The 12961-nt window shown below is 35.9% G+C and overlaps 1 protein-coding gene across 4 annotated transcripts in view; it reads right to left on the reverse strand.

Moving 5' to 3' along the window:
- Nucleotides 1-12961, reverse strand: part of SPAG16 (sperm associated antigen 16) — a 1038313-nt gene that overhangs the window by 527457 nt on the left and 497895 nt on the right. For all 4 annotated transcript variants that reach the window (XM_060193955.1, XM_060193956.1, XM_060193954.1 and 1 more), the window contains one exon: nucleotides 6071-6256. In XM_060193955.1, coding sequence (XP_060049938.1) covers nucleotides 6071-6256 — 186 coding nt within the window. The remainder of the gene's footprint in view (nucleotides 1-6070; nucleotides 6257-12961) is intronic.

The raw sequence follows: 12961 nt of genomic DNA on the forward strand, positions 1-12961 counted from the left end.
ATTTATTTTATTTATTTACTTATTTTTGTTTTGTTTTTTACACCTGCAGACCTGCTTCACCACCTGTGAAGCGACTCCCCTGCAGGTGGGGAGCCGGGGACTCGAACCTGGATCCTTAAATAGCGGGATTGCTTAACCGCTATTTTATTTAATCACTTAAAGTGCAGAGAATTATTTAGGCTAACTGAAGTTAGGGGATGGAGAAGGCTAATGTTTCAACAGGCTAATGTTCTGTCATTTCCAATAATTTATTGCCAAAATTATCATGCTGTCATGGTTATCCCATCATACCACAAGGACTAAAACCACAGAAATGGCACATACCACTTTAACTTACACAATAACCACACTTAACTAAATGGTAAACTGACAAATATTTAGACAGATAGTCAGAAACCCAACTAATCAAGAATGAATTCTGGTTAACAACGAATACATTTTGCTATAGTTTCGATTTAGGCCCAGTAAATATTTGGATCATCTACCCTTCACTGGCCATTGTTTCCAACAAAGGAGGCAACAAAAATGTCGCATTCATTGACTGCTTGTTTCATAGTTTGTTATTTCTGAATAATACACAAACTATTCCACTGGGGATAGACGTACCTATTGTGTTCTGGATATCATGCAGAGAAAAGAGAAGTTTTGTTTTTTTTTGCCACCTCTCACCACAGACATAATGTACAACTGTCATGCAATAATAGAATAACTATGATAAAAACTCCAGTAGACAGAAGTAGAAAAAAATGGGAGACACAGTCAGCCTGGGAGGTGGCATAGTCAGTAGGGTTCCCCACTAATAAACACTAGGTCCTGCATTTAATCCCTAGCATCACATTTGCCTGAATGTTTCTCTCATCTCTCTCTCTCTCTCTCATTAATAAATGGATGCCCATTTTTTAAATAAAGGAAAAAGGAGTAACACACAAGAGTCACTAGTCCAAAGAGAGATACAATCCTGGGTACACAGCATAAGAGATTTTGTTATGACACTGAAGAAAGTTCTTTGACTGGAATATTCCTCTTAATAAAAATTTATTTTTTATTAAAAAAGTACAAAATTTTTGTAAGTAACTAGTCTTAAGAGACCTACAATCCTGGATATGCAGCATAAGAAATGTTGTCATGACACTAAAGAAAGTCCTTTGACTGGAATGTTCCTCTTAGTAAAAAATGCTCAAACATGGGTCAGTAAAGAGGCTCACTAGGATAGTGCACTACTTTGTCATGTGTAGGAACTAGCCTCCACTATATTAAAGGGAGTTTCATATTTGTAGTCCCTTTCACTTCTCTTTCTCTACCTCTCTGTCTGTAAAAAAAAAATAAAACAAACCTCACGCACATAATAGTTTTCTGATGTATGTGCATTAGTTTTCTAAACATGGTTCTTAAACCATCTTTTTTTTTTTCTCTCAACTTAATCTTGTGGTCGTCTGTAACAATATACTTGAATATAAGGATGGCAGATATAGCTTCCATTCTTTGGAATTTAGAAGCTGTGGAAATTAACTGAGTCCTTTGCTTCCTGCCATATTTGTGATAAAATATTCCATCTTTATCTGTGTAATAACTTTTATTTATAAAAATATTTTATTCATTTCTTTTAGATAGAGAATGAGAGCTTGAGAGAGAAATGGGGGCGAGAGAGACACCTGCAGTTTTGCTTCAAAGCTTGGGAAATTTCCTGTCCTTAGGTGGGAATTTGTGGCTTGAACCTGTGTCCTCAGCTATAGTGATGTGTGTGCTCTACTCAGTGTAGTGGCCACTGCCTACTTCCTCAATAAATTTTTAATAAAAATGGTTATGACATATGAAGATATATTCTAGAATGGGGAACAATCTTCAACTGCAATCATCCTGTGAGTCCACAGTGAAAATAAACACTAAATTAAATACTAGTGAGAAAATTTCAGCTACATAAAGTGAATAAATTTTATAGGCCTGTTTTATAATATAGTATCCTTAGATAACAGCAAAGTATCATGAAGTTTAGTCAAATTTTCAAAAGGATACATCACACATTAAAAGTTCCTAGAGAATGAGAAAGCTATCAAGGGAGGGGGTGGGATATGGAGATTGGGTGGTGGGAATTGTGTGGAATTGTACCCCTCCTACCCTATGGTTTTGTTAATTTATCCCTTCTTAAATAAAAAAGAAAAAAAGTTCCTATCATAAAACATTAAGTGATAATTCAATAAGTAAAACATAAGAACAGTTTGGAAGTAGTGGATGAATTTGTGCTATTGATTGTGTTGATGGTATCATCCGGTATATCCAAATCACCAAACTCCCCAAGTTGCATTTATAAAACATGTACAGCTTTTTTTGTAAGTTAAGCATCCTTTAATAAAGAAGTATTCTTAATTTCAATAATATAATAAATGACTACGAAATCTAGTTATGTAGTAAATTGGGAATTAGATACAATTAATTAGTATAGACATTGAAAGGTCCCTGTTTAAGAATTAAAGTAATATATATTTTCACTACTTTAGAAATGGATAGGTCTAAACAAGGAGCTACCCCCACATATCTATGTCAAACGTTAAATGGATAGAAGTAGCATGTACTGGTAAGGATGTGGTGAAAAAGCAAATCTTTTATACTATTGGTGGAATGTAAATTGGTCCAGATCCGTGGTAAACCGTGTAGAATATTCAAAATAATTCAAATGGACCTACCATATCATCTAGAAATTTCTTTAAAAAATTTGTATTAGCTTTATGTATTTATTAGGAGACAGCCAGAAATTGAGAGGGGAGGGGATGATAGGGAAACAGAGAGACACCTGCAGCACTGCTTCACCACTCATGAAGATTTCCCTGTGCAGGTAGGGAATGGAGGCAGAAATTTCTCTTTAGGTAGCTATCCAAAGAACAAAGAAACAGTCATCCAAAGAGAGCAGTGCACACCTAGCCTCATTGTCAATTTGTAATTGTCAAGATTTGGAAACAACTTAAATATCCTATAATAACTGATGTGTGACTAAAGTAGTTGTGGTAATATTTGCACAATGAAATACTACTCTGAGGGAAATAAGAGAATATTTTCTTTTGCTACAAATCTTATAGAATTTGATGGAATCATGGAAACTACTCCAGAAGGTGAAGGATGAATACCAGATGAGAGCATTCACAGGTGGGACTGAAGAACATAAAGAAAACTCACAAAGACACACTGGTTAACTGTGGCATATTCCAGTGTACCCAAGAATTCTAAAATGGGGAGAAAGTAAGGAGGTGAAGGGACCTTGGGAACCAATTGTCCTGTGGTGGGGAAAGATGAGAAGATGATGAAGGGTGTGATATGCTGAAATCTACCACTGGAAGGTAAGAGACTGTACACTTATGACAATAGTTTTGTAAATCAATTATTTCCCCTATGAATACACAAAATATGTCTAGATATATATTCAGAGACATGCTTTTTTCATAGAGGACATTGAACATATATTGATACATGTGTATCTATAAGTCTAGTTGTGTATATGTATTTTTATAACTGCATGGATTTGGTTGGCTATTCACTAGTGCTTTATATCTATCAAGAGCCATTCAAAAGACAGAAATTTCACCTATCATTTAAACACTAAAAATTCGATATACAGGATTGTTAACTATGTTATGAAGTTAGTTTAAAAAAAAGGTGGGGTAGGTGGCACATTAATCTATCGTGGAGAACATTACAGCAAATATTTGCTATCACCTGTAAGACTCAGTGAACGGTGCAAACAGGGTGGAAGTGTTGAAACCTGGAACCTTGGTAAGATATCTCAGAAAAACTGAAACACTGTCCTTTTGGGAAGCATACTTGTACGTTGTGATTGGTGTGCCTTGGCTCAGATGTGGGGTCTTACTGAACTGGAAAGACAGACCTCTGAAAACACGTTTACTGGGGCAAACACTTTTAAGAGTGTACTGTAGCTGTTTCTGCAGGTTTCGGCAAAACTTCCATCATTCATTCACTAAATTGAGAAAAAGACTGCTGTTGTCTAGGTGAAATGATACCAAGGTGATACAGGAACTGCACATCCAGCAAAAATAGTCCATAGAATAATATCAGAAGAACCAAACCTATTCCTTTTTCCTCCAGCCTTGTTGACTCATAAAAACACCCCTGTTGCCAAAGCCTATCAGACGGTCAACTGGTGATGCGAAATTGGGGTCTATAAAGTTCCTTTTTTAGCCAAAGAAGAGTATAAGAAAGAGAGTTCGGTGCTAAGTAAAAACAACTCAACATCTGACACATGTTACACACAGAATAAAATATACTCTTTAATGAATCCTTTCAGAAAACATGTGTGTGTGTGTGTGTGTGTGTGTGTGTATGTGTGTGTGTATGTGCATTTACTTGTCCTTTCTTCTAAAAAGATCACCCATAATTCAAGGAAAAATGGAAAAATTTTGTTTACCTAGGTTCCCGAACAATTGTGTTCAATCTTGAAAGTGAATTCATCTTTCTCTTACAGAATAAATTATATTGACTGAGTCAAAATTGTCTATTTAAAATTTTAGGAGATCTCAGTCTTGGAATTGGCACATTGTTATAATAATTAAATACATCAAAATTACTACTAATGGCTTTGAATTCCTTAGTTGAAGTAATGAGATTATTTGATAGTACTTAAATCGACCTATTTGTATACTTTGCTGAATTTGCATTACATCTAAAACTTTACATTGCAACTAAAAATACATGACTGAAATTTTGATACTATTAATATAAAAACTTTGTCTTGAGCTAATATTAAACTATAAAACATTTATAGCCACATAATATTTAGAGAACTTCATATGAATCAAATTGCATTAATTTCTGCAATTTATAAATTGCCAAATATTTAATTTGAGAAACAATTATATCAAAAGTAACCATATAGTAAGCAAGAGAAGCCAGAAGGAAAAGGGAAAACAGGATGATTTCGCTTATAGGTGAAACATAATAAATAAGACAGGGAAAGCAAAACACAGAGAGAACTTGGACTAAGCATGGTCTGTTGCAGTAAGTCCAAGGACTGGGAGGTAGATGCGGGGGCAGGGGGTTGAGTGGGCATTGGGGCCTCGGTTCATTCTGATGAAGAAGGACTTAAACTGGTGGTGGGAGTGGTATGCAGACACCCATCATGAGAAGGTAAGAAACTGTACTCATGTAACAACTGTTTTATAAATAACTGTTTCCTTAATAAAGGAGCATTAAGTTTAAGATAATTATTTCTGTCATACCTACATCTATTAAAATGCTAGTTTAAGGATCTAGAAAGGGAGAAATCCTATAGATAGGGGAACACAATTCTAACTCTACCCAATAAGGATTTGTTTCATTCTGCTTAGAACAGTTCCTGTTGTGACCCAACAGGAGTTTGGGACTATTAGCATATGAATGATGTCACTCTGAGGCAGGACAAACAGACAAGGTAATGTATAAAAATACAGGACTTTGAGCAGGTGCTAGTTTTTGGCTGCTGCTGCTTCTCCTGGTCAGATGCATCTCCAAGGAGGTGCAGCAGGTATCCACCATGGCTACTTCTCATGGGAACTGAACACGTGTGACTCTGCTAGCCGGTAAACTTTTAGACCCCTCTACAGCCATGTGCAACCTTTACCAGAGCTGATAATTGTTTATCTTATGAGACTAAACTTTTAATAACTATACTCAGACTTTATGGACCTAGCATACTCTTAACCCTTGATGATCGTTGCTTATTTTGCCTTTTACCTGTTTTACCCTAATACTGTTTAAATTAGTTCCCGGCTCCCAACTATGAATCTTTTCACATACCAAAGCAGCCCCACTAGCCCCCTTTTCAGTTAAATTACAAGTTCCCAATGAAGCAATTCAAATCTTATTGCATGACATTGACACCTACATCTAGAAAGGACTTATTATATAAAACAAAGATTAATGGAGTTAGAAAGAGATTTCACAGGTATTATTTACATAAGTCTTTATAATTTTATCAAGTAGAAGTTTCTTTTCAATGTTTTCCCAGTGGTCACATTGAGAGAATAAAAGCATTATGCATCCATGTTTATCAATGTAGACATTTCACAATGTCTAGAGCATTTCTTACCTATTAATATCCCAGATTTTACTAGTTGTATCCAATGAGGAGGAGGCCACAAAGTCACCACAGGAATGCCATGTACAGGACCACACAGCATGGTTGTGTCCTTCGAAAGTCAAAATGCAATTGCCTTTAAACAGATCCCATAATTTAATTGTAGAGTCACCACTTGAAGTAGCCATCTTACTGCCACTGTTTGAAAGAACATAAAAAGGTAATATGTTAAAAATATATTTATGATTTTTATTAATGGTTTTATCCTATGGTGTGTGTGTGTGTGTGTATGATTTTAGTGGCATAGATGCACAAGTCTTATCTTATTCGAGTTGACAAAATTACATGCTTCATTTATTTTCAGTAATTCAAGTTGATAAGAGAAATGAGTATTGTATGCTTTTTAGATTAGCCTAATAAATCTGTTTATTTTTAGCAAGTATTGTGTACACAGATAAGTGTCAGGCTGTATATATGATGCTGCTCCAAAATGATGAAGACTTAGATGTAAGTAAGATAATTTTCAAAAATATGATAAACTATATTGTTTTGTTTTTTCACCAGAGTACTACTCAGCTCTGGCTTATTATGGTGGCAGGGATTGAACTTGAGACCACAGAGTCTCAGACATGAAATTATTTTTCATAGCCACTATTCTATCCTCCCCCACATACACACAGACACTGAAAACATGATGCACTATAAAACAGTAGGTCAGCATTGTCTGTGTTTGAATTAATTAAATATGCTAGGACTGTAACACAGATGATAAAGAAAGGAAGTGGTTATTAAGTTAGATATTGAGATATGAAAAATTTAAGTGCTAGAAGACAGAGAAAGAGTTGGTTGAGTCAATGGATTTTGCATTTAGGTCATTAGTAGATATTTTTAAATGCACTGATGTCCAAGAGCTGTACCCAATAGCTATTTTAAATTAATGAGTGTCCGTGACATGATCAGAAACACCTAGATGTTTTGACTTTATTTGAGTAAAATATCAACTGGAAGAATACTTGATTTCCTCATCATCCCCATAGCTTTTGTCATCTCATGTTCCTCCTATGTGTTGTCTTAGTATTTTTTTTGATTGAATATAATGAACTGCTTATATTCCATCCTTCTTGATCAGAATTTTTTAAAACTGTTTTCATATATATCTTTATTTACTTATTGGATAGAGACAGAAATCGAGAAGCAGAGGGGGACAGTCAGGGAGAGAGACAGAGAGACATCTGCTGCCCTGCTTCATCACTTGCAAAACTTCCCCCCTGCAGCTGGGGACTGGGGGCTTAAACCTTGGTCCTTGTGCACTCAAACAGGTATACCACTACCCAGCCCCCATCAGAATTTTTTCCTTTTTTTTTTCTCTCTCTTATTGTTACCAGGGTTATTGCTGTGGTTCGGTGGCTGCATGACAAATCCACCACTTCTGGAGGTTATCCTCCGTTTTTTTTTCTCCCTCTATTTGATAGGACAGAAGAAAATGAGAGGGGAGAGTGAAGTAGAGGAGAGACAAAGAGATGACTGAACACCTGATTCATAGCTTGTGAAGCTTCTCTGCAAATGAGAAGCACAGGCTCAAAGCCAGGTTTTTGTTCATGGTAAGTTGTGCTTAACCAGGTGCTTAACACAGCCTACTGACCAGAATATTTTTTTCAAGAAAATTATGTTTCTTCCATAATATTATGAATAATAATAAAGTAAAACATTCAGTAAGTACTTTCAATGTAAATAAATATCAGAATAAATGAATGAATCAACGTAGTAAGGAAATAATTGAAGAAGCAAATGATATTTGGTATTTCTGTGAGGGAATGATTAAGGTCAAAATAAGTGCTACATTGGCTCATTTGCTTCTTGCTTGTTTCACCTATTTTTTATTATACAAGAGAATAAAGATGTTGTCTGTAGAGTAAAAACAAGCACTAGACAAAAAAATATGAAGATGCTGAATAAAAATGCATTAAAGATGGTGCATCTGGTTGAGTACACATGTCACAGCATGCAAGGATCTGGGGTCAAACCCCTTGTCCTCACTGCAGAGAGAAGCTTCAGGAGCAGTGAACTACGTGCTGCAGGTGTCTTTATGTCTTGTTCTCTATTTCCCCCTTCCTTTTCAATTTCTTCTTGTCCTGTAAAATAAAGAAGAAAAAAGGAGGGGGAAAGTGGCCTCTTGGAGCAGTGAAGGCACTGAGCTCCAGTGATAAGCCTGGTGAAGAAAAAAATTACAGAGTGAAATTCTCATGACAGTTAATAATATTTAACCATGTACAAGACCCATGTTTGAGTCGGCCACCGAGAGCACTCAAGGAGTCTTTGAAACTTTGGTTTCTTTTACTTTCTACCGCTTATGCTATGTATAATTCTTATCTGGAAAAGTTGGCAGGGAGAAGTGAAGCCTCAGAGGAAACTAGTAATAATAATAATAACAACAATAATTATAATATCACTTTTAAGTTTTCAGATTATTAGTTGAACTAAATTTTGTAGACACAACAAGTTTTCTTAAATAGACTGATATTAAAATTATTATTTGTGGGGCCAGGTGGTAGCACAGTTGATTGAGAGCATATGTTATCATATGCTAGATCCCGGGTTCAAGCCCCCAGTCCCCACCTGCAGGGGAGAGGATTCACAAGTGAAGTAGTGCTGCAGCTGACTCTTTCACTCTCTACCTCTCCCTTCAATCTCAGGCTCTCTCTGTCTCTATCCAATAAATGGATAAACTTTTTATTTTATTTTATTCATTTCCTTTTTGTTGCCCTCGTTTTTAATGTTGTTGTAGTTATTATTGTTGTTGTTGTTGATGTTGTCATTGTTGAATAGACAGAGAGAAATGGAGAGGGGAGGGGAAGACAGAGAGGAGGAGAGAAAGAGAGACACCTGCAGACCTACTTCACCACCTGTGAAGCGACTTCCCTGCAGGTGAGGAGCCAGGGCCTCCAACCCGGATCCTTCTGCTGGTCCTTGAGCTTTGTGCCATGTACGCTTAACCCACTGTGCTACCACCCAACTCCCTAAATAAACTATTTTTAAATCATCATTTGCATTGCACTGTTTAATCTGTTTATTTGCCATTCAATTTTTTACTTTTAAATTAAAATCCAAATTACACATTTGTCTAAAGATAGGAAAAAACATTAAAATAAGAAATCAATGTGCCTCTGTATAAATCTATCATTCTTATTATGAATATGACAATAGTCCATCAACTTGCTTCGCATATGGGCCATTCAAACACTTAAACTTTATAAATACATAGAAAAATGGATACTTATGGGGAGTTGGGCAGTAGCGCAGCGGGTTAAGCGCATGTGGCGCAAAACACAAGGACCTGCGTAAGAATCCCGGTTCGAGCCCCTGGCTCCCCATTTGCAAGGCAGTCGCTTCACAGGTGGTGAAGCATGTCTGCAGGTGTCTGTCTTTCTCTCCCTCTCTGTCTCCCTCCTCTCTCCATTTCTCTCTGTCCTATCTAACAAAAACATTAATAACAACGATAACTACAACAGCAATAAAAAAGGGCAACAAAAGGGAAAATAAGTAAATAAATATAAAAAAAATTTTTTAAAAAGAAAAATGGATACTTATAACTCATGTTTTGCCACTGAATATTTTATTTGAATATTTATTTTCTTAAAAAGTTTTATTTCATGACCTAATAAATTATTTCCTTTTGAAATTTATCTGAGTAATTACACACTTGAATTCTCAGACTGTGTTAGAAGCTGTCACTATATAATCTTAGTAAAATGATATATACTCCCTCTCCTTATCCAACCCCTACCTTTTTTGAAAGAGAATATAAGTAAATTCTACAAATAAAGAAGCAGCTGCCATAAAGTAAGTTATATAAATAAGTACTATTATTTATCCCTACTGAAAATTAAAATCCACTGAGTCTTTGGACCATCTCAGTAGAGATGCTCTGTTTTCCTCTCCTTTTTCGCAACATTTTGCCAGCTGATAGATGAGTTGTAATGTTCACCATGGCTCCTTTTTGTCCCTTTCTCTATGGTTTCTCTTACTGGCCTGGAAATATTGCTCTCACTTGGAATTCCCACGTGTAAAGTGGCTTTTTTGTGGAGAGTAGGCCAAGTGTTGTCTTCAAACCACCATGTTCTAGTGCTCCTATTTCTAACGAAGTTAAAGTAGATGCTTCTTTTTTCTTTCAGAAAAGGACCCAAGTTACCCCTATCTTAAGCCCAGAGGAAAGGGCTCTGTTTCCAAATTACTGATTTTTTTTCCTGAGGCTGTATTTATTTGGTTCAAAGGACAGAGAAGAAATTCTTTAATGGAAATATGTTTTCTGTTATGAACACCACATGCTTTCCACATTTATACTTGGCTCACACATCACTGAGCTTGCTTACATACTGAGGGAATTTCTACAACCCAACTTCTGTAATTCTTCTCTAGTATTTTTATAACCAATTTAATGCTAAAATTAAATTCTATACTGATAACCATATATATATATATGATAACCATATATATATATGGTTACCACTATAGTTCCATAGTCTGCTGGTTTATTGTTTATTTTTAGGTAGAGGGTAAGAGACAAAGAGGCACAGAGAAGTAGAAAGTGAGAGAGAATCAGAAAGAGATACCACAACACTTCCACCATTTATAACATTTACCCTGCATGTGGTGAATAAGAACTCAAACCCAGGTCCTTCTTTGTGCATGATGAAGTCTACTGGGAGACCTATCACAGTCCCTACCTAGTCTGTTTTTTATACATTTATTAATATATTTATCCCTTTTAAATAGTCAATATTTACCAGAGACTCAAAAGATAGAAAACATATAAAGTATACACAATCCTAAAATTTCTCAGAGTTTTTCCTTGGATTAAATTATGTGCGTTATAAGGATGTATGCTCAGAAGTCGCACATTAAAAATTCTACTCAGCAGACGCGGAAATGCTTTCAGTTATTGCCTGTGATATTGTTCCACTACCCTTTAATAAGGAAATTTATAAGGTACAAATGATGAGAATTTGAACTTTTAAGGTTGCTCTCAAATATTTTTCAATGAATAGTGTTACAAATGATATTATTATTATTATTATTATTATTTTGCTGTTGCTGATGCTGTTGTTTTTGTTGTTGCAGGGTCTTCACCACTCCAGGTCAACTACTGCAAAGAGACAGAGAGAGTGAGAGAGAGAGAGAGAGAGAGAGACAGAAGTATGACAAACAAACACTTTTTGAGGTGAGCGTTCTGGCTACACACTCTACTAATAGTAGTACCTCGTAATCACGAGGAGTTGCTTCCAGAAAGCATGACAGGTAAACAAAAAGTACTGAACCTGTGAGTTCATGTGTATGTGTTTGTGTGTGTGCACATGCATGTATGCGTGTGTGTGTGTGTGTGTGTGTGTGTGTAAAATAAAAATAGCAAAGTACAAAGCCAAATACGTGGGGTTCTGCACTGAGTGTAAGTTACTGTAAAACTAAAATCTTGTTCTGTTTTGTTCAGAGAAATGGGATGTATAATGGTTTCAGCATCTTATTATTATTATTATTTTTTTACCAGAGCACTGTTCAGCTCAGGCTAATGGTGGTGGCAGGTGATTGAATCTGGGACTTTGGAGCCTCAGGCATGAGAGTCTGTTTGCATAACCATTATGCTATCTACCCTCCTCAGCTGGCTTCAACATCTTCACTCACACAGTCTTTACCAAATACAATGAGAGCCACACAAGTGTTAGATGGCAAGTGCCAAAGTCTGACTATATTTCTATAGGCTGCTTTGATACTTAGGTCCAACACTCAGGCCCTTGAGCATTTTTTAAAATATAACATTATTATATTATTGGCTGGGTCATAGCTCAGCTGGATATTGTGCCTGCTTTGTCATCTAAATAACCCAAGTTTATACCCAGCGCCACCAGGTGGGAGAAAGCTTTGGTGCTGTGGTATCTTCACCTCTTTCTTTCAATTTCCATTTTCCTATCTGAAAAAGTTGGCCCAGAGCAGTGAATTCCTGGTGACGAGAAATTTTTAGGTTCTGATATTTACTAACAAATATACATAGACCTGATTTTCAAAAGAAATGAATTATGTTAGATTACACACACTATACATGGTATATATTAACTTGACACCTGGATTCATGGTATTCTGTCTATTGAGAGTTACACCTCAATTTAATTATCTCTTAAAAATGCACCTGTTTCCACTGACAAATTCTCTAAATTCTTTAGGCTATACAATGATTTAAAATATAACTTAAATAACACAACATACTATGAGCCATAAATATGCATACAATTGAAATACCTCAAGAACTGTGTGATTTAATAGGTCATACAAATATTTAATCAATAAATTATAATATTTTTATAAATGTTTTAATAGATTATATGCAGGAATATGGTGATAAGACTGAAAGGTATAATTAATTTTTTAGGCTTGGCATGTGGTCATTATGATTCAAAAAGACAAATATAGCTGACAAAATCTCTATGTATAAGCAAGTGTTCACAGCACGAAAATAGGGAAGGATGGGTGATAAAGGTGCAGTGGGAAATCTAGGGCATATTTGGACATTTAAAAGTATCTGCATTCAAAGTGGGGGGGAGTCTATACAGATAAGTGATAATCAAATGACTACTTTCCTGTAGTCCTAGAATTTTTTTTTATCTTTGTTTATTGGATAGAGAGAGCCAGAAATTGACAAGGGAGGGGGAGATAAAGAGGGAGACAGAGAGACACCTGTAGCCCTGATTCACCACTTGTGAAGCTTTCCCCCTGTAGGTGAGGACCTGGGACTTGAACCAGATCCTTGTGCTTTGTAATATGTGTGCTCAAACAGGTATGCCACCACCTAGCCCCAGTCCTAGAGATTTAACCTGCAGGTTATGAGAAGAGATTAAATGACTGTAAGAGTTGGTA

This window comes from Erinaceus europaeus, chromosome 7, assembly GCF_950295315.1.
Source record: "Erinaceus europaeus chromosome 7, mEriEur2.1, whole genome shotgun sequence".
Lineage (NCBI taxonomy): Eukaryota > Metazoa > Chordata > Mammalia > Eulipotyphla > Erinaceidae > Erinaceus > Erinaceus europaeus.